Raw genomic sequence first — 27,607 nt, forward strand, 5'->3', positions numbered from 1 at the left:
CAACAGTGATATCAAATTTAGTTCTGCTTACAATAATGGGCAACACCACATTTCTAGGTCTTTCCCTGAGACGGTAGTCATGGTGCTCTCTTTGGGGCACTGGCTCCAAGGGGACCCACAGCCAAAAGAAGGTGCCAGGGTTCCTTCCCTTTCAAAGTCACCAGATTCAGACTCATTGGTTTGAGATGTTCCTATGGCAACAGTGTGACTGACACCCAGCATGACTTGGACTTGTGTGTGTTCAGATCTGTAGTAGTGCCTCACAAGCACTGCCTCCTGCTCCTCACATTAATCCCATGAGAACTGCACCAACACCAGAGGGGCACTGGGTGGAGGGCGCAGCATGAAGACTCTGAGCCCCGAGGGCCTGGATGTGAACCCTGGGTCTGTATTAGTATCTGCGTGACCTCAGGTAGCGATTTGAACTCTCAGTGCCATCATTTCCACATCTGTCTAACAGAGTTACAGTTATGTCTCCTGGAACATGAGGAGTAGATATGTTGGTGATGCTTGGACCATGCAAGCCCTCAGCAACATTAGCATCTACTGTCTGTAGCTCTACTGTAAAGTCGGTAGATTCTACACATATACCGAACTACCAAGAATCATCTGTAATCTCATATCCCTGCGGACAAGCTGGACTCATCTTGACTCAACTGGACTCAGTTTTAACAATTCACCAGGAATCCCATTTATTGTCTAAGAGCCCTTGGAGGAAGGTACAGTTAAAGTCGATAGTTTACAGATTGGAGAGATTGAGTATTCTGCTCATGATCACTCTTTTGTAAGTAACAGTCATTTAGAGCCAGGTCTCTAAGATCTCAGAGCCCATATTTTGTTTCCTAGGATCCTGTGGCTTTCCCTTGACTCATTTGCTACTGGGAAAAACAAAACAAACCCCAACAAAACAGAACATGCCTTGCTTCTTTGCTAAAGGCCTCCTCCAAAGAGTCTGTGAGAATTTTCTTAAGGACTTGCAGGTGCGTCTGCCTTCTCCTCATGTATATTCTCTGGAATCACCATAGCTGCTCCCTCTGTTATCAATACTATGGAAACTCTGCCTGACTCTGTGAGTCTTAGTAACTGCTCTTTCAGGAGTATAATGAACTGGACTGAGAGTCTCAGACCGAGCAAGACAGTGGATGGTACTCTGAACATCCTGTCACCCCAGCTCCTGCCCTAGACTCAGCAGACGCCAGATCCTCAGAATCCATGTGGAAGCCTCTTAGGTGCCCAGGTGCATTTCTGAGATGGGAGGAAGGCATACATCAGTTTGGTCCAGTCCTTTTCCACTATAGCACAGCTACCATGTGGTACAGGGGAACACTGGACCAGAGGTCCACCATACTCCTCAAGAGTTAGAACCTTCACTTCCTGGTCTGTTCTAACCAACTGTGTCGTGTCTCCTTGACCACATCATGTTCCTAGGTTTACCCATATTTAGAATCAGGTGTTCAAATTAAGTCATTTCAGATTTCTATGGCAATTTACAAATTCAGTGATTAGTAACCCAATGAAGTAATAACAGCAAAGGCTTTCTGCTTTTTGTCTTAGCATCTGTTAACTTATTGAACTCTCAGAAGACATATGCAATGATCTCTGTTTTAGAAATGAGGAAACTGAGGCAGAGAGGAGCTAAGGAGGGTTCCCAGAGTTAGACCCTCCTTGTCTCCTCTCTGCCTCAGCTTTCTCATCTATAGAACAGAGTCTAGAGAATCCCCTGGACAGAGGAGCCTGATGGGCTACAGTCTTTGCAACGGGAGTTGCAAAGAGTCAGACATGACTAAAGTGACTTAGCACACATGCACACACGCACACACACACACACACACACACACCAGAGCTAAACAGCTAATAAGAAAGAGACTTAGGATTTGAACACAAGCAGCCTGGTTACTGGAACTCTGCTCCTAACTTTTACATTAGTTGCTGCTAGAATAGATGTTTACTTTTACTTTCAATTGGAGGTTCATATTTGCAGGACAGAAATAGAGACACAGAAGTAGAGAACAAACATATGGATACCAAGGGGGAAAGGAAGGTGGGATGGATTAGGAGATTGCAATTGCCAGACACGTACTATTGATAGTATGTATAAGATAGATGACTAATGGGAACTTATTGTATGGCTCTGGGGACTCTACTCAGTGCTCTGTGGTGACCTAAATGGGAACGAAATTCAAAAAGAAGGGATATATGAAAATGTAAAGCTTACTCACTTTGCTATACAACAGAAACTAACACAACATTGTAAAGCAACTATATTCCAATAAAAACTAGAAAGATAATAAATCCACTTATCAAAAAAAAAAAAAAAAAAACCGGAAAATTTCCTTCCTCATTAGGCTAAGAGCAGGTGAAGAGAATTGCCTTTTATCTGTTTCTTCTCCTTGTGCCTAGGCTGGGTGCGCAATTAGAGGGTCATAGGTCAACCCATCCCCAAATTTTTCATGCTGGAAAGGCTTTTATACACTGAATTTCCATCTGGTAATAGGACCTCTGTGGCTAAAGTCCATGACACTTGGTTGGATAAAGTAAATATCTCAAGAGCAGTCTGCATCTGCAGGTGTGCAATGGAAAAGTGAGGCAAGGATGAGTACAGTTCCACATGAAAACCCTCATATCTCAATAGTCTTTACAGAATTGGAGCACTTTATACACTTCTCAAGAGTAAAAGAGGAAACTCCAAGGCAATAATTCTCAAAGTCTTTCCCACTATGAATTCTCTCTACTATTTTGGAATGCTTTCCCTCATAGACTTCAGTTTTTGAAAGCTTGTTGTCAATCAAGCGGGTCACAATTAAGTAATACAGGATTTCCCACTTTATTCAAAGCCTTATATAATAGTCAATTAGAAATTGAGTAAAAAGAGATAACTAGAGATACTACCGGAGAAGGCAATGGCACCCCACTCCAGTACTCTTGCCTGGAAAATCTCATGGATGGAGGAGCCTGGTAGGCTGCAGTCCATGGGGTCGCTAGAGTTGGACACGACTGAGCGACTTCACTTTCACTTTTCACTTTCATGCACTGGAGAAGGAAATGGCAACCCAATCCAGTGTTCTTGCCTGGAGAATCCCAAGGATGGGGAAGCCTGGTGGGCTGCCATCTATGGGGTTGCACAGAGTCAGACACGACTGAAGCGACTTAGCAGCAGCAGCAGCAGAGATACTACACCAAGCTGGTAAAACTCAGCCGACAAGCTAGAAATTCAGTTATTTCTATTAGTCGTGAGAACGAATCTGGGTAAATGCATGGTCCCTGTAATGTGCTCTTGGTTCCTGTAATGTGCTCTTAGGCTACTTCCTGTATGTTTGCTTTCTTTAGTTTTCTTTGAATTACAGGAAGTACCTACCACTTAGTGAGCATCAGTTCTGCTGGGCAGTTTGCTTGCTTCATGTCTGATGTTTTCACTAAAATACAGATCAGGTATGACTCATTTCGCTGATGAGAACACCAGGTCCCAGAGAAACAAGAAATGTACTCCAAGTTAACATGGAGCAGTGCCAGAGTCCACATGGGCCATGTCTGCCTGACCTAAGTCCTGCTGCTTTATCCATTATAATAGCTGGTATCTTTGGGGGAACCTATGGTATGTGAATTATAACTCAAAATAAATGGAAGGAAGGAAAGACAGAGAAAAGGAAGGAAGAGAAGGAAGAACCACTGAGATCCAGACTTCATCACAGGCCAGGCATCAGACTTTAAAAAATTTTCTTTCAGTAATTTGAATGTGCAGCTGGCTGAGGCAGCAAGTGGTTGAAACAGTTCCAACGTTGCCAGCTCAGATCTCAGGCAGCAAGGAACCATCATAGGGCTCATTATAGTGTAGAACTTGCTTCTCTGGAAAGTGTTCTGACCGCTGACACATCAATTTCCTAAGGAAATAAAATATATGTACTAAGATCTAGGTGCCAAGATGTTGGTTCACTATAGCACCATTTACAGAAATCCAAATTAATCCAAATGCCCAGTTAGAAACTAAAAAATAAAGGATATCATATGACAGACTACTATGCATCTTCCCCGAAAATGTAAGTTATTTAAAGAAAAGGAAAATTAAGAAGTGTACTTGAAAACTATTATGCCTAGGAAACCCCAGTTAAATCATTAGATTATAGCATCTTATGAATCAAAATCAACAAACACTAAAAACTGCATTAAGATATCTTGCTTCAACCACTGTTATGTACCTCTCTACCTCTTATAGGTTACACTTCCACTTCCTCTCCATCATTCTAGCTTTTATTTATTTAGCAAATTCAAATGAACATACAAATAGTAAATAAATAAAACACAAATGTATATGCATGAATACATACTCTAATTTCCTGCTTCATACACAAAGGTAGTAAACAATATACATTATTCTGCACTTCTTTGCATTTACACAGCATAGGGTTCTTTTATGTCAGTCTCTAGGGATACATAGAAAGCTGTGTGATATTTCACTGGTGAATATACAATAATTTACAAAATTCTCCCGTAATATATTATTGGCTTTTTTCCACTCTTTCGCTATTACAAAAAATGTTGAAATTATAACAGTGTTTTGTGTTATTTTGACTATGTGTATCGGGTCATTTTGACAGCAATGGCCAACTTTCCCAAGATGGTTGCTGTTATTCAGTTGCTCAGTTGTGTCCAACTCTTTGCAACCCCATGAACTGCAGCACCCCAAGCCCATCACTATATCCCTGAGCTTGTCAAACTCATGTCTATTGAGTCAGTGATGCCATCTCATCCTCTGTCGCCCGCTTCACCTCTTGCCCTTAATCTTTCCTGGCATCAGGGTTTTTTCCACCGGGTCAGTTCTTTGCATCAGGTGGCCAAAGTATTGGAGTTTCAGCTTCAACATCAGTCCTTCCAATGAATATTCAGGGTTGATTTCCTTTAGGATTGCCTGTGATGGACACAGCACCAACCCGTACCTATACCATAAGGTAGGTTGTCATAGGACAGGATTTTGCTGATTTGTCAGGTGAAAAATAATATTTCATTTATCTCACTGTGGTTTTAATTTGCTTTTCTCTTCCTGTGAGTGAGGATAAGCATCTCTTCATATATTTAAAGTCAATTCAGATTTCCTTTCCTCTGCAGTATTTATTCATGTCCTTTGATCACTTTTTCTATTGAGTAATAATAGTAACACATATTATAACCATCCTCATTTATTCACGTGTCTATTTCTATAGATACAGACAAAACAAAAAGTTCACTGCATGGTGCGTGGGTGAAAAAAATACGTGATTCGAAAATCCTTTTTGTGTATTAGAAAAAACATTGTCTCCTTTAAAATTGGGAAGGTGTTTTTTGTTTGTTTGCTTACAATCTGCTTCAGCTTCCGTGAAACCAGTTCTTTTGAAAACCAAATAGAAGTTCAGATCTCAAAACAAAAGAAGAGCAACCAGATACAAGAAAGAAGAAATCTAATTTAGTCTTCTTGGTTCTGAAGAATGTGATCAGGCATCCTTAGCCCAAATACCTGGCCATCCTCTTAGCAATCTGAAACTATTTCTGCATTGGGAGAGCATAGAAGGCAAGATGGAAAAACTGCAAATCACCGAAAGTTTTGTGTAGCTGATTTCCCTGCCGGGGCCCCAAGGACAGTGCTGGGTAGTTTCCAACTTCTCAGCAACTTCCTGCCTCTCTCGCCCTGGGCAGCCCTGGCCTGGGAGGTGCAGAAAAGGGAGCGCAGTGGGGGTGGGGAGACAACCTGAGTGGCAGCAGGAGGGTGCTGGTACGGTTGGTGGGGTTTCACCCACTCAGGTTTCAATTTTGTTCACGTGCTCTGTCAAGTGTGGTTGATTCGTGGAAAACACTCAAAGTCAAACTGGCCTTGACTGGTTGGATCTTTGCAAAGTGTAGCTGGGGTGTCACAAAAAAATAACAGTTAAACCACAACCAACTTTGCTCACTTTCAAAGGGTCACAGCTAATGGAATAAAAGGTCCTTCTGCACAGTCTTGCGATTGTTATCACACATACTCTGGGCTGGGGGTTCAGGTTCCCCACTTTTATAGACAGAATTCATCCAATGAGCTCCTCCCAGGATGTCCAAATGCTGCACCTCAAGACCCTGAAGGAAAGGGCAGACAGGACTCCTTGGAACACAGGACTCCTTCCACCAACCACCTGTGCTCTTCCATGATCTGTGAGGCTGATATGTCTTGGTTTTATTTTCTCAGTGTAGACCCGGTGACAATGAGACCCAATCCCCGAACCCAGTGACATAGAAAGACTGCAGATGTGCTTTCTCCCTCACGAGAAACGAGATACAGAAGGCCCTGGGGTCACCTAGCTCTGCAACTGAGTATCATATATACTAGTCACCCAAGCCCTCTACAGGGACTAAATAACTTCAGAGTCAATCTGAGCAAGGCTTTCCAGATGGTAAATCAGATGACAGTGTGAAAGCTGAATAGCAGAGGGCTGCTCAGCAACATGAGCATGAAGAGCAGGTGGCCCCCCTCCCCACCCAGCAGGTCCAAGCAGGGGTCCAGGCCCTGCACTCCATCTGTCCGGCTCCAGAGGGAAGCAGGGCTCTACGGCTGAGGTCAAGGCTTCAGCTGTCACAGTCTGAACTTGCAGCACAGTCAAGTCACATCCTTCCTTCCTCTTGTCTTTTCTCTGAGAGCCAACATCTGGGGTCCCTGCCCTCCCAGGAGGACTGGCCACGTCCTACTAGTCCACCCTGAGTGTAGGGGGAGAGCTCCTTCCTAGGTTAAAGTCACACACTGATGTCCGGCTCAGGCCCCGTTGTGATCGTGGTGTAGATGCGGGTCCACTCCTGGGACAGGACGTTCTCACTGTGATGACACCATTGAAGGCTGGAGGTTTTAGTCCACAGCCTGACCCTGGAGCTCCCCCTTTCTCCACATAAGGTGCTCCTTCTGGTGAGGCCCCAGGTTCCCAGGGAGCTCCAGCTGCACTTCTGTTCTTAAATGACATAATGAATAACGACAGGAAACTGACAGACATGCTGCTTCCCATGAAGCACTGCGTTGAATATTTCTTTTTAACAAAAACAGCTCACAATAGAATTGAGTTCATTTTGATTCAAGCTAACTAAACACAAGGGGAAATAATTTCATAGAAAGGGTTTAAAGAAGGGTATTCGGACTATTTTAGATCATTCTTCTAAGAGAAAGATTCTATCTCTGGTGAACTTCTACATGTATTCACAATCCCTCAGGTTCCCCTTTTGTAAGTCTAACACTTTAGGCCAAATACATAATGCAAACAGGAAAAATAAAACTAATCATTTTGATATGCTGGAGTTTATTACCTTTTAAAATTGTACAAACAGCGAATGTGCATGAGTTAAAAAACATAAGGGAAATGTAGGGAGTTAAAAAAGAAATACAAAAGAAATTCAAAACATGAGACAAAAAAATTCCATTCTGCAAATCAAAATAAAAAGATATTTTACATACTAAAAAAGTGTTATTCCAATATATTAAGAAGTCTTTTTGATTAGGAACATAGCACAAGACTTTCTGCAACTATTCATTGACAGGTCAGATCCCGTCTCACTGAACATAGGGTGGACCACGACATTTCTTACCAGCCACAGGCAGGTAACATAAATGGACGCGGGTATGGTACCATGTCTGTGAGGTATTACAATAAATAAATGCTTTACTAGCCGTTCAATAATGTCAGCAGTGGATGTCACCATTTCAACCTTCAATAGGGAGACCCCATCTCCAGTTCCTTTTTCTTTCTGGTGACTTTCAATGAAGGTTTTTCACACTTAGAAGAAGAGAGAACACAACAATATTTGAGATGCAGTGTAAAAAGGCAAAATGCTACACTTGAAAAACCACGGATGGGGCGACACAAGATCTTAAAGCCTTTTAGAAAAGGATCTACTATTCACATGCCCACGATTTTGTCTTATGTCTGAACACTGTTGTAGGAAAAGGGCCCGAAGCACAGTGGATACCACTGATGCAGGCCCTTCAATACCAGGACTCTGGCTGCCTCTGCCGGCATATCTGACTCTATGCCAACCGCCCACCTTCTATGAATCAGTGCACTACTTTTTCCTGCTTTAAAATTTTATTTCATTATTTTTTATTGAGATATAATTGATAAATAACATTTTAAGTTATATCACATAATGACTCTATATTTGTATATATTTTGAAATGGTCACCACAGTAAGTCTACAGAAGTTAACATCCTTCACTATACATAGTTAACAGATTATTTTTTTATCAGATGAAGTTTTAAGGTCTATTCTTTTCCTTCTGTGGTTAAATAATTAAGCAGAAATACAGCTTTTACAACTGACTGTTTATTCGCTCATATTTGTGAGGTTGAAATGTTTCCTTTGATGATTTGAAGGGACTGAACAATGTGCCCTGACCTGGAGGCACATGGAGCCCGACTGCTGTGACTGGACCACACCTGTCATCGCAGAAGCTCCAACACACTCCAGAGACGAGACGACCGTCCTGTGCGGACCAGGGTGGATGCTGGTACAGACGGTGCGCCTGAGTCCTGGCCCTGCCCCTGCCAGCTGTGGGACCCTGGACCAGTCACTCACCCTCAGTCTTCCCTGCCAGTGGGGACAAGGGCAGTACCACCTCCCGGGACTGCTGCCCTTGCCGCCCTCAGAAGTTAGGGTTTGTCATTAAATCATGCCTGACATGGAGACACTCTGGCTACAATAAACAAAAATGAACTAAGTCACCCTTATTCAGAAATATGGGACTCTTACGTAGTTTTCATCCTCTGCCAATTTATACCTAGAAAATGTTCAGAGATTTTACATAATAAAATGTGCCTGACAAATTCACGTAATTAGGAGAAATATAACTATAATCACTCTCACATTTTCTGAATTTAACTTTGAATCTACTTGAAGGAAGCCTCCATATTTAACTACTTCGCTATTAACAGTTTCATTTTCAAAGACTTACTTTAACAAAAGTCTTACTCATAGTTCTAAAAGTGGTTTTTCACTGTCCTGCTTTTCTTCAGCTTCATTTTCAGATCCTAGATGGTAGAGAAGGGGAAGGAGAAAAAGTACCACATTCAATTACAGTAACAAATGATTTCTTTAACATTTAATATATGTGCATAAAATTTTAAATGAGGGCTACATGTGTTTAATCCACAAGAGATCTGAGTTAATGAAACTGTAAAATAGTTTTACATTATATCTTATAGAAGGAAAACCTTTCAATATCATTCACACTAATCTGTCCAATGGATTTCATGTATGTTCTCCTAAAAATATTCACATAGACCAAGAACTATTATCCACTGTTCCTCCTTGTCTGCTTCTTTGCTGAAACGCTTACCTGGTTTTCAAGTGAAAATCTCTTTGGTATAAATAACTTAACATACGTATTTGAAAAATGGCTGTATTCAGTGAGTGAGAGAGGGAGTCTAAAGTATGGGGCAAGCTGAAAGTCACCACTGTGTGCTGTTTCAGCAACCATAGTTACAACCATTCTGAGTCAGTGTTGCATGCTGCTGCTGCTGCTAAGTCACTTCAGTTGTGTCCGACTCTGTGTGACCCCAGAGACGGCAGCCCACCAGGCTCCCCCGTCCCTGGGATTCTCCAGGCAAGAACACTGGAGTGGGCTGCCATTTCCTTCTCCAATGCATGAAAGTGAAAAGTGAAAGTGAAGTTGCTCAGTCGTGTCTGACCCTCAGCGATTCCATGGACTGCAGCCTTCCAGGCTCCTCCGTCCATGGGATTTTCCAGGCAAGAGTACTGGAGTGGGGTGCCATTGCCTTCTCTTCTATTTTTGTTTCTTTTAAGAACATACTTTATTTTTCAATTCTTATTTTTATTCATTTTTTGGCCACAACATGCAGGATGTGGGATCTTAGTTCCCTGACCAGGGACCGAATCCATGCCCTCTACATTGGAAGCATGGAGTCTTAACCACTGGATCACCAGGGAAGCCTCTACCTTCTAGTATTCTTGAATTTGACCCAGTCATTATTCTGGGATGATATCCTTAGGATATATCCTTGAGGAAATAACACTTTTTTCCATTATGAGACTTTCCCCCTAAAAATGAGAAGAAAAATCTAATGTCTGAGTGTAGAAAAATATTATATTATTATATTTCATGGAAATATAATTCTATAGTACATAACAACATGGGAAATGTATATGCAATAAAAGTAAAAGCAAATATATAACAAGAAATACAGTATAAGATCGTATTTGATAAAAACTTATAACTTTATATACTAGCATGAATCAGTAAGACTAGGGAAAAAAAAAGACCAGGTGACTTATGTACATTTCTGGATATTCCAAAATTTCTACAGTAAACTTAAAGTGACTTTATTAATTTTTTTTTTTTTTTGGATTTTGAAAGTTTTTATTAAGATCTGAAAGGTATAATATGAAAGTTTTGCACACACTCAGAGCAGTCTAATCACATTTTTTAAAAGTTAGAGTACACACACTTTTAGAATTGGTGGTTCTTTAAAGTTAGACAACTCTATTATTTTTTTTTTTTTAAAGTGACTTTATAACTTTTTAAAAAGGATATAAATAATATAGACAGTATAGCCAACACACATTATGTAAGTTACAAACACAAAAGTAGAAAGAAACAAACTGTCAATACTAATGTTGCTGAATAGTCTGAAGGACAGTTATCTTCTACTTTTGTTCTTTTCACATTTTTATAGCAATTACACATTCCTCTCATACTTAGGGAAGGGAACTAAAGACGGTGGTGAGGAGACGAAGGGAGCAGGCTAGGATGTTACCTACTAACCTACAAGAGCAGCCTGCCTCACTGTCACTTTACTCTTACCACATAATACAGTTCAAAAAGGACACTTTCACCAGGAGGGAAATTGGGGGGCAGGATAAATCGGGAAAGTGGGACTGACACAGACACAATACTATATACAAAATAGATAACTTATAAGGACCTACTATATAGCACCCAGAACTCTACTCAATACTCTATAATGACCTATAAGGGAAAAGAATCTTTAAAAGAGTGGATATTACATATGTGTATAATTGATGCACTTTGCTATGCAACTGAAACTAACACCACATTGTAAATCAACTATATTCCAATAATTTTATTTTTTTTTTTAAAAAGGGCACTTTTTGGAGAATGTCTGCCTGGATTATAGCCAAGAACGAATCTGGCACAGAAGAATGAACCCCCAAAGAAGCTTAAGAAAAGTCTGTGTCCCACACCTAAACCTCACAAATGTCATATCGTTCAGATTAGGTTTGTGGTAAAACAAATACATAAAGATACAGTGGCAGGAAGGCTTCAGTTCCCAGCTTATTACACTGCCGGAAATCTTAGAGACTCCAGGGTGGTTTAACTGCCATCTCGCTTGCAAGGAGTCTAAGGAAGCTGATCACATGGAGTCTTCCTGTTTCCGGGCTCATTTTCCACCTGTGAGGGTAACGGCATTCAAGCCACAATAAACTGACATGCTTTAGAACTATTGGGAAGTCCTGCTGCTGCTGCTGCTGCTGCTGCTGCTGCTGCTAAGTCGCTTCAGTCATGTTCGACTCTGTGCGACCCCATAAACAGCAGCCCATCAGGCTCCACCGTCCCTGGGATTCTCCAGGCAAGAACACTGGAGTGGGTTGCCATTTCCTTTTCCAATGTATGAAAGTGAAAAGTGAAAGTGAAGTCGCTCAGTCTTGTCCGACTCTTAGCGACCCCACGGACTGCAGCCTACCAGGCTCCTCTGTCCATGGGATTTTCCAGGCAAGAGTACTGGAGTGGGGTACCATTGCCTTCTCCGTTGGGAAGTCCTAAATAAAGTCAAATTTTAAAAACACAATAATACATATGCTTTCCCTAATCTCAAAGTGAAAGCTACTAAGGTGTTCTGGCTATTGTCAAAGAACGAGTTCAACCAGTCTTCTCCGAAAAGGAACTATAAAAACTAATGAACCAAACAGCAAATTCAGTGCTAGGGAGGCAACCTAAGGCTTGAAACTTTGTGAGAAGTGCTTGAAAAACTGCAGAACTGAGATAACAATATTGTTCCTCCACCTCCCATCACTCAGCTTCATGGTATGAAGGTTCTTCCACGTATGGCAGGCTGTAAGGACTGGCAGCAGATTTACACATTTGAAGGAGCTCCTTTCATTTGAGGTGAGGAGTAATGCAGTGGTGCAACAGTTGTGTGTGAGCATAAGGCCCAGAGTCTTTGCTGGTTTGAGGTGATGGTCAAGGCTGCAGCGAGCATATGCTTGCCTGAAGCTGGGTACAAACTCAACGGAAACCCAAGAGAACCTGTGCTAGACCAGGCGACTTTGAGGCTGTAAACATGTGCAGAGGAGATGCAAAAATATTCAGCAAAAAGCACAAGCAGAAGAAGACTCGAAAAGACCTGAAATTCAAATGTGCTATCCAATACACACAAATGGCCATCTGCCCGAGGATGCAAGTCTTAACCAAGGTGACTGATCACAAAACCTGTCCAATCACTGGTTAGCACTATACTGTGTGGACACAAGGGCAACTCCTAAGAACTCGGGCTTAAAAATGAAAGAATTTATAACAACTGAGAAGACACATCTGCAGCCACACCACAGGCGACATAATTTCATAGGCAGCCCACCGGCTGCTGCTGCTGCTGCTAAGTTGCTTCAGTCGTGTCCGACTCTGTGTGACCCCATAGACAGCAGCCCACCAGGCTTCCTCGTCCCTGGGATTCTCCAGGCAAGAATACTGGAGTGGGTTGCCATTTCCTTCTCTACCACACCAGCATGGATGGTGCTAAACAAGTCTAGATGGAGGCACTGAAAATTTAATTTTGGCGTCAAATTAAATTTTCAGTGCCTCCATCTAGACTTGTTTAGCACAGATGACAGGATGCAACTGAGTTATTCTTTAAGTCAACCATTCAATGATTCAGGATGTGACAAATTACCTTTTATCCAACATCACAACTGGTTCATTTAAATTATCTGAGCACATAAGAACTTCAACCTGACCATCTGAGAGAGAACTGGGCTTCCTCCTTCTTTCAACTTAATACATAGGCAAACAGGATACGGCTAAAGCAGCAAGGAAATCTGCAAAAAAACCACCTTATATCCTTTAAAATACATCCACTAAAATGTGCTAATTTTCCAAGGCTCTGTGACTCTAAAATTCAAGCCATTCCTTTACAAGGAAAAATGCTAACATTTAAATTTCTGGTGCCTCCAATTTCTTTCTTCCTCTCTTTATTTATTCCTTCAAAAGTTCTAAGTTTACTATGTACCAGGCACTCAACTTGGTACTAGAGAAAGACAGACAACAGGCAAGGCAGGCCCCAGCTGTACTCTTAATGACTAGGGGCCAATCAGCAGGGTACTAGGATAAAAAGCTTATAACTTCTGCTGCTGAAAACCATTTAATATTTGTCCACTGACCTAACAAGAAAGTTTTAGAGTAAAATCTTTTCTGGGCACATTAATTCCAAGAATAGTTTTTAATCTTAATTCTTTCCTAAATTGAACACAGACAATGAAAATACACAGTAAAGTAAGTAACCTTGAACACTCCTCTGCCCACTACTAATCTGGTCTTTGTCTTAAACAATGCAGCCACCCAGTGGAATGCTTACAGTGTTGTTTTTGTTTAGCTTTATAATTCTATGATGTGGTAATGCTTTCAAATGCCACTAGGGGGTGGTAAAAGTCAAAGGAGGAAGCCCATGGCTTGCTTGATGAAAAATGCCTGAGGAGGTATTCCTCACATCATTATCCTGCTGTTCTGAACTTCTGATTTAAAAAAAAAAAGTACACATAGGTGCTGAGAAATTCTATTAGTCTCAGGAAAAAGGTACACAAAAAGATGAACTATAATGTAAACTTCAAAAAAAAAAAAAAAAAGATTGAGTCCTCTGACATACAAAAATCTCAAGGAAATCATCCTTATAATGAGGTAATGAAAAGTTTAATACTCATCCTAGTGTCTGTTGACTGAGAAATAGCTTTTCTGCCCAATCATATCTTTATTTCATCTGACTCTATGATTTTGTTGTTGTTGTTGTTTAAGATTTACTTATTTTTTAGCTGGGCTGGGTCTTTGTTGCTACCGGCAGGCTTTACTGTTTGTTGCGGTACACGGGCTTCTAATCGCAGTGTCTGCTCTTGTTTCAGAGTGCAGGCTCTAGGTGCACGGGCTTCAGTAGCTGCAATGCTTGGGCTCAGCAGTTGCAGCTCCCGGGCTTTAGAGCTTAGTAGTTGTGGCACATGGGCTTAGTTGCTCTGTGGCATGTTGGATCTTCCTGGACCAGGGACCAAACCAATGTCCCTTGCATTGAAAGGCAGATTCTTAATCACTGCACCACAAGGGAAGCCCTATGATTTTCTTTTATATTGCTTTTAAATTCAACACCAATAGTCCAGAGTATCAAGTTACTTCAAGTTCCCCTGACTCCCTATGTCACAATAAGATGTCTTTGATCTTCACATGGCTCTTTCTGCCTGGAGTTTGTTTTACTCTAGTGTGTGTGTGTGTGTGTGTGTGTGTGCGCGCGTGTGTTTAAAATATTTACTATGTGTAGTGTGAGAATAAAATAATGTAGTCTCTAACTCAAGTTTACATCCTAATAACAGAAACAGGCCAAGTCACTGCCAAAGTCAGCACAGTCAACCCAGGATGACAGTGCTGTGGAAGGGATCTTACGAACATGAGGCAAAAGATGCCCTACCTACGACTGATGGGGTCAGGGGGCATGGTGGGGGTCGGGTTAGGAAGAAGGCTTCTCAACATCTGAGTAAACACTGGGACCACAGAGGTATGTCAAGGATAGAACAAGCAAGATGCACAATGGCTTGGGGGCTCTGATGTATTTTCAGAAATCTAAGACTGGCACACAGGAGCCTAATCAGAGGAGAGTGTGGACCATGGTGGGTAGACATACAGGTGCTTTCTGCCAGGCTTAGGATCCAATCACTTTCTTAATCTTTTATGTCACTGAAGGCTTTTAGGCAAGGGAATAATAACATGGTCAACTTAGCTAATATTGAAAAAAATATAAAATTTGCATATATTAGCTGTGATCATAGATGCTAGTCCTGGAGCTGGGGTTCAAGTCCAAGCTCCACTCTCTTACTCCTTGTGTAATATTGGATGAACTATCTCACCTCTCTGTGCCTCAACTTGCTGATCTCTAAAACAGGGATAATGAGACTTTAACCTTAGAGAGGTTATGAGGAACCCTTAGAACAATGCAGTCATTCTATCTAACATGGTATTATGGTGGCTGCTTGGGAGAAGGCAACTGAGGAGGAGGCTGTTGCAGAAACAGAAGTGATGACAATTTAAATGAAATCAAGGAGGTAGCAACAAAGAGGTTCAAAATGGCATGGTAAACGATGGGCTGGGAGCCATAGGAAAAGGGCGGAGTCCCCAGTGAGGCTCTGGTTTCTCACATGGGCAAAGGGGTGGGTGGTGCTCTCAGACATGGCGGATTCTGGAGGAAGGTCAATCAGGGGGTGACAGATAACACAGAGCATCAAGACTCTCCCCGTCCACATATCGGTGTGTAAGACCCTCTATCATATTTATTTTTGCATCTCTGCATCTCATTATGGGTTGCACATCAAGACCACGTCTTATTTATATTCACACCCTAAATGTCTGGTATGTTAAATGTTTGCTAAGCGTATTGAGAAGTACAGGGGGTTAGGTGAGGGGGGAAAGCTTTTGAATGATAGACAAAAACATAAATGATAAATCAAATTTTCTACCTGCTTCAGATTCAGGAGGAGAATAAAACTGACCATCAGAAAGACCCCCAGGAATCAGCGCCGCCCTCTCCGAGGCATCCTGAACTATCAAGAGTCCTGGAAGAGAAGAAATTCAGATGCTGGGAATGATGCCACTGTTCTGGTAGCTTTGTGGCCAGGTTAACCAAAATAAAAGTGTTATTATTACATTTTTAAAACTCTTAGTAGGAAAGAGTACTTTGAAAAATCTTTCAACCAAAAACTAAGTGTTAATAGAATCTTCCCATCTGGAAATACCTACTTTCCTATAGAAATCAACAACATCAAAACCAAAGCACAAAGCCAAACAAAAAAAAGAACTCATGAGGTTGTACAAATGGCCTCTCTACATCTGGTTAGAGAAATGCCAGCATAAAAGCAAAAAAACACTAGCAGAGAGGCTGTCGACAATGCATTCTTCTGGCTGAAGCTGAGTTACACCGAGATAAAGCTGGAGGAAGCACCAGACCAAACAGTAGGTGCCAGGTGTGCATGTAATATTGGTGACAGTGAAAATAAATGGTATTTTCAATGTTTTCACTAATTATGTGCTTTGCTTTATTAGCGACTTTAGTTTAATCACATAGGCATGCAAGCCTCAGTCACACGAACAGCTGAAGTACTTTCATTAAAGTTCAGTTTGATGTTTATATACAACTTAAACAATTTTTATTTTTTTACTTTTGGTCAGGCCTGGCAGCACAAGGGATCTTAGTTCCCTAACCAGGGTCTGAACCCACACTCCCTGTAGTGGAAGCCCAGAGTCCCAGCCACTGAACTACCATGGAATTCTTTTTACCAAGTGGCTTCATTTAGCTTTACTTGTCCCCTTTCCACAATACAGTCTCATACAAGAAGAGAAGGCACAGGATAGAAGATGGATCTTAGTCTGATTAATGTGTTTTAAAATCTATTCCTGAATGATAATTCTTTTCTCATCGATTTCATCTTTGTACATGAACTTTTGAAAAATAAAACCACTTACAAGGTTATTTTTCCTTCTACTATATCTTGAGGTTATAATCATGTTTAACTTTCCGTAAGACACAATAAATTTTTTTTTTTTTGCCTATTAGGTGGGGCAAATCCAGCCAGATGACTGAGAGAACATAAAAATAGCAAGTTTTACAACTGTCTGAGTCTCTGCTTTGAACTTTGATTATATGTGTCTGAGGGGACAGGTGGAATGTGTGTGCTTCCACTAAGGCCATCACGCAGAGAAGAATTCCCGTCTAAAGTTCAATCATTTGGATTTCCAGTGAACATGCTGTGATGCTCAAAGCCACACAAGGAGATGATAACAACTTTAACAGGATTCATGACCACACATTGCCAGCTCTCACCCTCTACTCAGAGGAGGATGGAAAGCCTGAGACGGGTGAACATTTCTCTGGCTGGCTAACTTCCTCCTCTCCTTTCCATCTCCATCAGCAACCCATCAACAGTCCCCTTTCAGGCACTCAGTTATTCACATGGCAGCCCAAAGGCACCATCTGTGGGATGGACAGTGATAGGAGACTCTGGAGAATCAAGAACTTCTATGTAGGACTGCTACCTTGGCATGAAATGCTCTGCGACCTCTAGCTATTATCAATAAGGAGAAAAGGTCAACCTGTCTAAGGAGAAGGAGGCGTTGGCTACTGCTGTTGCTGCTGGAATGTCTTTTTCACCAGTATTCACACTTCCTTCCAGGGAAGTCTGCCCTAACAGCTGGAGCAAGGGGCCACATCCTGTCCCTGTCCCTTCATCCAACTCTTCCCGCAGTGTCTCCTGCAGCCTGCAGGGTGGAGACCCCAGATCTGCCTGACTCCACCCACAGCTCCACGCAAAGCCAGATCTCAGAACCCTCCTACACTTTTGGTGGGAATGTAAATTGTCCCAGCCACGATGGAGAACAGTATGGAATATAAAAACTAAAAATAAAGCTACCATGTGGTCCAGCAATCCCACTCCTGGGCATATATCTGGAGAACACCACAGTTCAAAAAGATACATGCACCCCAGTGTTCACTGCAGCACTATTTACAATAGCCAGGACATAGAAGCAACCTAAATGTCCACTGACAGATGAATGAATAAAGAAGAATGGTACATATATACAATGAAATATTACTCAGCCTTAAAAGAAGTATGAAATAATGCCATTTGCTGCAACATGGCTGGACCCAGGGATCATCATACTAAGTGAAACAAGTTAGACCAAGATAAATATGATAATTACTTATACATGGAATCTAAAAATCGATACAAATGAACTCATTAACAAAACAGAAATGGACTCATAGGCTTAGAAAACAAATTTATGGTTACCAAAAGGGAAAGGTGGGAGAGGAAGGGATGAATTAGGAGGTAATCCCAATTACATATATACACTAATATATATAAGATAAGTCATCAACAAGGACCTACTGTATAGCATAGGGAACTCTACTCAATACTCTGTAATATCCTGTATGGAAAAGAATCTGGAAAGAAATAAATATATGTATATGAACAACTAAATCACTTTGTTATACATGTGAAACTAACAAACACTGTAAATCAACTATACTCCAGTATAAAATAAAAATTAAAAAACTAAAAAAAAAAAAGCCAGAACTCTGCAGCCCCTCCCCCCTACCTGGGGGGAGGTAAACTCAGGAGGTAAACTCGGAGAGAAACTTACTGTTTTCTTCTTCTGCCTCTTGTGGTAACACTTTGAAGTCCAGGAACCATGTCTCGATCCAGGCAAGGATGAAGGAAATGATGGGCAGCACATAGCCAAAAGCCCCTTGTGAGAAGAGCTGGAAGAACAGATGTGACCAGGAGAGACAAACAGTTACTATGAGCTCATTCTAGAGAACAAGACATCAGTACAGTCACGGCACAAAAAAGCGGAAAGCCATACCTTTGAGAGGATCACTTTTGCTAATAAAAAGGCACTGGTCACTGCTGTTGTCAACTGAAAGACACATAATCCAGCAACATTCAAATTAGATATGTGACACTGTAAAGGCATTGCTGTCATGCAGGAGAACCATCTGAGCCAGAAACAGGTAACGCTTGAAAAGGCCCTGGCACGCCTGGCTTCCTCCCATGTCACTTTTCCTCTGTCCCCTAAACCAGATGGGGGCAAAGAGGGCTTCCACATGGCACGGATGCCCTACATGGCAGCTTGAGGTTTCCCTTCACCCACAGGCTGGTATGTTGGGAAACTCAATTTTGTCCACTGGAGGGTACAACATGTAAAGATGCTACCTGCATAGAAGGAACCAGTGAAAGCGAGGCAGGGCTCCCCCAGGGCTCAGGAAGGCCAGAGATTATTCCCACAGGACCTGGACCTTGAGTCTTCATCCTCTAACTAATATATGCAGCAATAAGAAACCTAACCAACGTGAATGCCAACAGGAGTCTTGACTGACAAAATGGAGGTCAAGAAATACCAGGTGTCATGCTTGGTCACTATTAACAAAGTTGCAGAGTCAGTTTTGTTAGCAAAACACAACATACACACACACACACGCATGCACATATACACGTTAATACATACACACACAGATACACCAGCATTGGAAGAGGAGGCATCTTACATTATGATACTAATTAATTTTACGGGCTGACACTAAGTACTTTTCAGGAACCAGCTGACTCCTTCCAGCTGCCTGGTCCCCTCTCTGTAAACATTTTTAGAAACAAGAATCAACAACAATAAAATGGATGTGCTTGAAGTGACTCTTTGATAATTTCAAGCTAGAGATTAAAGAAGGTTTCTTAAAACTCAGTGCATAGTCAACCACTTTCTGAAACAAACATTGAGACAGATTTTCTGAAAGATACCAGTGCACATCATGGAAACTGAACAGAATGTCCCAAATTGGGATGGCTGGAGAAAATGGACAAGCAACAACCATCACAGCTGTTTGGGATCAGCAACAGCATACATTCCGGAAAGGGAGCTGAGTCTGACTGAAACTGATGGCCTCCATCCATGCAATGTGAGCTTGGGGTTCGATGGATGGTTTGACAGCAGCCCAGGGTTCTGTGGATGCTCAGAAGAGATGGTCCAGGCAGACAAGGCACATGGTGGATGCCCTCTTAGGACAGCACACAACTCTATGCCCAGCTGGACAAGCCCGTGCCAGGTCCACACAGACCAAGGTCCCACGCAGTTTAGTCCTGCCCAAGTCTTCCAGTCTGAGGAGCTTCCCCCATATACCTGCTTTGTTTAGAGCTCTCAACAAGGTGACTGTTCAGAGGTCCATGGAAATGGCGAAAATAATTCAGGCAGAATTGCTTATAATTCTTCTTTCAACCAATGAATATTTATTGAGAAGAGCTTGTGCCAAAGCTCTGGGCTGGATGCCAGGAAATGGAGGTGAGTAAAAGATGCCACTGCCTTCAAGAAATCTGAAGGCAGCAATAAAAGGGAACTTTTACCTTTAAGACTGGAGGGAGGCGGGTAACACAGGGAGGAAGGCAAGGATCAAAATCAGCAGAGACCAAATGGTGAAAAATCACCAAGAAGTTTCAACCCAAGAGGAAATGGTCCAAACTGCTTTGAGACAGAGGGACTGAACTCATTTCTCATTTGCAAAATGAGGTAGAGGGTGGGCTGGTGCTTGGACCACAATCACTGCTAGGCCCCTGAAATCCTCACTTGTCTCAGTTTCTATAGCAATAAAGATAGTTACTCATCACCTCTGGAGAGAAGCCCTGGAGAACGAAACCTACTGAGGTGTGAAGGACAGGGATTCAGGAGAAGCCAGGGGGATTCAACTCAGATGGAAGCCACACGTGCCCCCACCTCAGCCCTCTTGTGAGCAGGCCTTGGCCACCAGCGCTGGAGGGGGGACCACTCACCAGGCATACTCACCGCTATGGCCCACCAATGGCGCAGTCTGCACACTGCATATGCAAGTATTAACACTTTAAATCGAAAAACTGCCAAAAGCTATATTAAAAAAAAAAAAGACAAGCTTTCAGGAATATAGACAAAGGTATACATTAAGTTTTATGAAAAACCCACCAAAGTGTTTTCATTATTCTGATTTAGTTGAAAACTGTCATAAACGGGTACTGGTCTATAGACCAGTTTGGGATCTCTGCTCTAGAATTTGTGGAATATCGTGTAGACAGGGACTCGAATTAACTGCCCATTATCAACAAAAGAATATATAGTGAGGTGTTTCTTTTATCTTTCTATTTGAGTCCAATAGATTCTGATATCATTTTAAGGTTGGAGACAAGGTTTTGAAAGTCGACTCCAAGCACCTTTCCACTCACTTTTGATACTGGATTGTTAGTGAAGTACTCTGGAAAGCTCTGAGTTACTGGGGTGTTGCTAGAGTTCTGCAATCCCAGGAGCTGCCCTCTGATTGTTCATCATGGTTTAGGGACTTTTGTGAAATGCTTTATGTGTATCACTGTCCCACATAATCCCCAACCCCAGCAATTCCATGAGTCAGCAACTATTATGATGGATACAGAAACTGTCCAAGGCCACACAGTCTTAGGAGGAAGCCAGGATCGAACCCAGGTAGCCTGATTTCAAAGACCAGGCTCCTAGCCACTATTCCAATTGTCTTAGTAATTCTCATTTACTAAGGAATAAACATAGAATAAAATTGTACCTATTTTACTTGAAAAATATGCTTATTCTGAGTAGTAAGAAGTCAGGTAGGTGGCTCTTGAGTAATGCCTCAGGGTAGGGGTCTGCCAACTGTTTCTTACTAATCAAAACTGCTGAAGGGCTGGAAGCTGACAACTTCAGTGCTATCAATGACTGTGTGACCTCACTCAAGACCCTTTCATGTAAATGAAGTTTGCAGCTATATTTGTTTTAATTTGCAGCTTTCATTAAAAATGGGTTTACCAGTAATATGCTCATCATTTAGTTTATTTATCCTACTCCTATCTCTGCATTCTGGACTTGGCAAAAGCATAAATCTTTATTCCTTTATCTCAGTCTCCCAGATCCCAGGGTTTCCTGGAGGCTGCGTCCATTTCCAAGGCCAGGCGTGACAGTCTTTCCAAGCTGAGCTAATAGGTCCCACCTAATTGTCCAATATCATTAACTCTCTAAGCAGAGTTCAAACAACCCTTGGAGATCTGGCCAGAGGATTAACTTGGTTTCCTAAGAATTCCTGGCTCAGACTACTTAAGAAAAATTCATCAGAGGAAATAAAAGGAAAGAGAGAAGTCAATTTTGTTATTAAATGTCAATAGCTTTACAGAAAAAAATTATCAAGAGATTTAGGATCTAACATGCTCTGCCACAAGTTCAGTGATGTGGGGTAGGTCAAGACACTGACCCATGAGACTCAATGTCTTCCTCTGGAAAATCAGATTAAATTATATCAGTGGTTTTCCAAATACTCTGTGGCAGCCAAACACTTTTTCAAAACAATCTTACTGGAACACTAACATACTGTACAGATGAAAATGGAATCTACTCAGATTGCAAGGGGGTGATGACAAGGAACCTGGATCTCTATTTACTGAGAATCCCATCTCTTTCCTGCTACACACTTCAGCAGGGTAACTCAGAAAAACAAAACAAAGCTAGACTTTTTAGAGCAGTTCAAAAGCCACTAGAAAATATAACCATTAATATTCTCAACCAAAACTAATGATGATGACAACAATGATTGGAGGTAAATCTCTGAGATTCTGAGACACCTTTCACTGGGCTAAGTGTTTTCTGGGTATTATTTTATTTATGTTTCAGAACTGTGATGATTTCATTTCACATAGGAGCAAACTAAAGTTTAGACTTAATATATACAAAGATATACAATTAGTGACTGTGTTGTGAATAAAACCCAGGTTTTGCTGACTGTAAGGGTCTTAATCATTGTGCACACAGCTTCTCAGGATAGTGAATAAAGTAGTTAAAGTGAATTTGGGGGAATTTTTAATGAATCTTAGTTGCCTATACTGTGTAACACAATGCTGAGACCTGACTTATTCACACTATCACCTGTAAAAAGATACCATGGAGATCTATCAAACCCATTCAAAGTCACAGTGTATCCTAGAAAGATACTGCAAATATTCCTTTGAATAAAATGAACACCTCATCTACAGATAACTGCATCTATACAATTTTACAACTGACTAATGTTGCCCAAGATTGTCAATATATCAGTTTTCTCAAAAACTCCTATTATGGAAAAATGAAACAGAATTATTATTAAAAAATACTCTCAGAAATCTACCACAAGACAGAAAAGGAATGGAATTTTCACTGTGCTATTATATAAACAGGTAAATTTTCCTTTTTAGCACCTGCTGATGGCTTCTATCTCAGCTACTTTTGAAAGAATAAAGGAAAATCTGAAAAGCTTCTTCTTCTGTGCTCCCTTATTTTTCATTAATCTTTTCTTTCCTTGAAATGACCACAGAGAGCACTGAATGGTCCAGGGATAAAGGTAAAGGAAAGATAATGTTTAAAAGAGGAAAAAAGAATTGCATAGAAAGGTCTACTGAGAGGAAATTTGCCTTTTGGTTAGTTTCATCATGTCCGAAATATACAACAGAGAATATACAACAGAATACTTACAAATATATCAAAATAAGAAGAGTAGTAGTCATACTGCACCACCTCTTTCTCTAACGTGTTCTCAATACCTCCATTCACCTGGGAAGGACAGGAAGAGATGAAAATGAGAGTGTTATGTGCGAATATAAAACAGGAGAACATACAAGTAAGGTTTTACAAACACTTTTCTATCTTCTTCAGAAGACAGAGAACAACAACCAGAAATTTTAAAACATGTAAGAACCCTCATATTTCGAACAGAAAAATGGTGAAGGGCATTTCCCACTTCAACTCTGAATTCAACAAATAGATAATGGTGAACAATGCTTTGTTATAGCTTATATTTTGGCACAATAAAATGTTAAACATGATTTTTTTCTCTTATAAGAGAATGTCTTCAATCATACAAACGTATTTTTATGGAAGACAATTAACATTTATCCAGGGTTCCCCTCACTTTCTGATCACTCTTCACTATTTTAAGTCTTGGAAGGCCAAGCTGTCCCTTAATCACTTAGCAAACATCCATGACAACAGTTATCATGACACAGAACAGAAATGTAAAAAATATCCCTGGTTGCTCCTATTTGCTCCTAGCATCTTAAAATTCTGCACTCTTGAATAGATAACAGAATGAAGGCTAAGCTAGACCTACAATCATATGACAGTTATAGTAGATGATGTAAAGTAAACATATTATGATAAATTTTCTGTCCTCTCCCAATTCTATCAAGATGAATTTTAAATAATCAAGTTTAAAATTCTGCATATCAAACTACAAAGAATACTACTTTTTTTAAAGTAGTATTCTTTAAAAAAAAAAAAATCACAAAGGAACATATGTCTGATAGCTAGGAAAGGGCCTAAGCAGACCCTCTATAACTGTGAGGACCCGTGAATTAGCTGATAATAGGGAACATGATGTACAATAGCAAATTCAAGTTTCCAATCTGTAGTACAGACACTGTTGGTCTTGACAAACCAGTGCAGTTGTCTGAGGACAAATTAGAGGACAATTAACCAGAGATCTGGGTAAAAGAAAAAAGGGGAAAAAGTCAGTAAGGAATACCTTTGTACGATTTACTAGTGTGTGTGTGTGTGTGTGAAAGTTGCTCAGTTGTGTCCGACTCTGCAACCCCATAGACTGTAGCCCACCAGGCTCCTCTGTCCATAGGGATTCTCCAGGCAAGAATACTGGAGTGGGTTGCCATGCTCTCCTCCAAGGAATCTTCCCAACCCAAGGATCGAACCCAGGTCTCCTGCATTGCAGGTAGATTCTTTACCATCTGAGCCAACAGTGAAGCCCAAGAATACTGGACTGGGTAGCCTATCCCTTCTCCAGCAGATCTTCTCAACCCAGGAATTGAACAGGGGTCTCCTGCACTGCAGGTGATTTCTTTACCAGCTGAGCTACCAGGGATTTACTACGATTTACTAATCGGTCGTATTAGACTAAAAGTTGACACAAGCAAAGAATCCTCTTGGCTTAGATACCTTTTCAAGTACAGTTGACCCTTGAGCAACAGGGATTTGAACTGTATGGGTCCACTTACAGGTGGCTATTTTTCAACTTTAAATATTATAGCCCTACATAGTCCACAGTTGATTGAATCCACGGGTGTGGGGGAATCCTGGATATGGAGGGCTGGCTATAGATTATAAAATATATCCCCTCCCCTGTCAACTGTACCTGTTATAAAAATGGAAGGTACAACGAACACTATTTTGTACCTTAAATCCTTAAGGAGGCTTAGATTTCTGTGTAATTTGTGCAGAAGAACTACAGACCTGACTATAAGCCTTTACCAATGAATAGAATTAAAAACCTGGGAGCAAGGAGAAATAATTGAAAGCCAACCAACCATCTAGTTTCACTGCTCTGTCTCTCCAGACCAGGGAAACTTAATATCCAAAATACTCTAAAAAATGATTATTCCAAGTAGACTATGGCAAAGAGGCATTCTCTACCACACAGAAACCAACCTTCCTGACTGTGAGAACAGGAATTAAAGCTGCTGATACAGTTCTGCAATAACAAGCCAGTAGAAAGAGGTTCTCCTCAGTATCCATAAACTTTAAAATAAACTGTCATTTCATGTTGCCTTTCAATAGAGAAAGGGCTTCCCCAGTGGCTCAGTGGTAAAGAATCCAACTGCCAATGCAGGAGACACAAGAGACGTGGGTCGGGAAGATCCCTTGGAGTAGGAAATGGCAACCCACTCCAGTATTCTTGCTTGGAATATTCTATGGACCGAGCCTGGTGGGCTACAGTCCATGGGGTCACAAAGAGTCAGACACAACTGAGCATGCGCAAAAAAGAAGAACTTAAATAGAGTAAAATCTGTACCTCTAACCCCAACTTATACTCAAAATTACTTCAAAATCTTGGCCTCTAGTACAAGATGTCCCAAACAGATTCATCTTTAATTTCACATAGACCACCCCTCCACCCCTTCCCAATCATGGTTCTGTCAGAACTGGTACTGTTATTTTAGATTCTGTCCTTAGAAATCCTAAGAGTCATCTTTGGATAGTGCGGTGATAAAATCAGCTTATCAACAAATCATCATATTTCTTCCTTTAGTATGTCTCTCAAGTTAGCTGTTTCTTTTCTACTTCCACAACCTTCCAAGGAGTTCCTCCAAAACTTCTGAGTTAACGTTCTTACTATCAATCTGCCTGGAATTTAAACTAATCTGCAAACCACTGCTATGAACTTGATCCATTCATTAAGTATTTGCTGAGCACCTAGTGAGTGCCAAGGACTATTCTACACACAGGAAATACTTCAGCCAACAAATGAATATCTATGTCTTTGTGGAACTAATACGCTAGCAAGTGCAGACAGACAACACATAAGAAAATCAGAAAAAAGGCAAAAAAGAAAATCAGTGCTACAAAGGACAGAAGCAGGACAGTGTGGCAGAATAACCGTTGACTCCTTTGTGGTGGGTGGTCATGGAAATCTTCCCTTGGTGACTGACTTAAATGAATTAAATCAGTTGAAATGACTGATACTAGCATAGTAAGACAAAATCTACATCAAGATGAAGGAAATGAACCAATTCATATAGAAGAATGGGTCTAAGACAGAAGAGAGCTTGTTCCATTCTGTGAATAGAAGTCTGGCTGACGTGGGTAGGCCAGGAACAAAGGGTGGGAAAGGAAATTGGGGTTGGCTTCTTGAGGGCTTTGGATTTTAAGTGCTCTGATAGGTCAGTGAAAAGTTTTAAACAGAAAATGTTATCTGATTTATATTTCTACTTATTCTACTTTTAAAAGTCACTCTGGCTTCTATCAAGAGAATGGATTTGGGGAGGGCAAGAGTGGAATCCAGGACTTCCCTGGTGGCTCAAATGGTAAAGAATTTGCTTGCAAAGCAGGAGACCCAGGTTCGATCCCTGGGTTGGGAAGATCCCCTGGATAAGGGACTAGCTATCCACTCCAGTATTCTTGACTGGAGAATCCTATGGACAGAGGAGCTTGGTGAGCTACAGTCCATGGGGTCACAAAGAGTTGGACATGACTGAGCCACTAACACACACACACACACACACACACAAGCATGGAAGCAGGTAAACCGGTCAGGCCCAGACAGGGTGCAGTAGTTTGGATGAGTGGCTTGGTCAAGGGTGGTATTGGTAGAAATGGAAAGAGGTCATGTTATGAGTGTGTTTTATAGGCAGATTTGACAGGCCTTACTTTTAAGGATAGGAGGCATGAGAAAGACAAAATAAACCAAGCAAATCAATCAAGGATGAGTCTTAACCTTTGGCCTGAGCATCTGGGTATCATTTCTTGATACAGAACAAAGCAAAGGAAAGCAGGGATGTGTGTGTCACTGGGGAGCACATCACGTTAAACATCCAAGCAGAAACAGCAGGTAGGTCATGATGTGATGTGGAGTATGAGTCATTAACTTCCGGAAGATCTCAAAACAGTGTTTTCCAGTCTGCTCTAGAATCTATCTCAGCTCACAACTGCAGTTAAGTCCAACACTTCTCTGTAGCTGTTTTAAGATTTTCAATAGTCTGGAACCAACTTAACTAGGCAATTTTGTTTCCTATGGGAACCTTATTTCTAGCCAGGCTAGTATTTTCTCTGTCTGCCCCTGTTCCCCCTGCAAAACATACACACACACACACACACACACACAAGCACACTCTTGCCTCAGTGCTTCTGTTCACCTCCTTAACCAAACTGTCTCCCCACTGGTCCCACCATCTGATCCTACATCATTCTTCTATCCCCAGTTCCTTCTACCCACACACAATTCCTTCCATACACAATTCAGTTCATCTCCTCTACTCACTCCTCAGATAATTCCAATCCACTGAACTCTCCCAGTGAATT

General features: G+C 41.3%; 1 protein-coding gene across 3 annotated transcripts in view; it reads right to left on the reverse strand.

The window, feature by feature from the left end:
- Positions 1-7,263: 7,263 nt before the first annotated feature.
- STARD3NL (STARD3 N-terminal like) overlaps positions 7,264-27,607 on the reverse strand; it is a 61,528-nt gene continuing 41,184 nt past the window's right edge. For 2 of the 3 annotated variants that reach the window (XM_086396793.1, XM_086396794.1), the window contains exons 3-9: positions 23,276-23,353; positions 20,588-20,665; positions 18,623-18,676; positions 18,401-18,518; positions 15,718-15,813; positions 8,930-9,005; positions 7,264-7,754 (exon numbers count right to left, since the gene is read on the reverse strand). In XM_086396793.1, the coding sequence (XP_086252919.1) occupies positions 8,947-9,005; positions 15,718-15,813; positions 18,401-18,518; positions 18,623-18,676; positions 20,588-20,665; positions 23,276-23,353 (483 nt within the window). In that variant the 3' untranslated portion in view covers positions 7,264-7,754; positions 8,930-8,946. The remainder of the gene's footprint in view (positions 7,755-8,929; positions 9,006-15,717; positions 15,814-18,400; positions 18,519-18,622; positions 18,677-20,587; positions 20,666-23,275; positions 23,354-27,607) is intronic. The other variant, XM_086396795.1, reaches the window with a different exon arrangement.

Source organism: Bos grunniens, chromosome 4 (genome assembly GCF_055505025.1).
Source record: "Bos grunniens cultivar Pamir isolate PY7600 chromosome 4, Bosgru_T2T1.0, whole genome shotgun sequence".
Classification (NCBI taxonomy): Eukaryota; Metazoa; Chordata; class Mammalia; order Artiodactyla; family Bovidae; genus Bos; species Bos grunniens.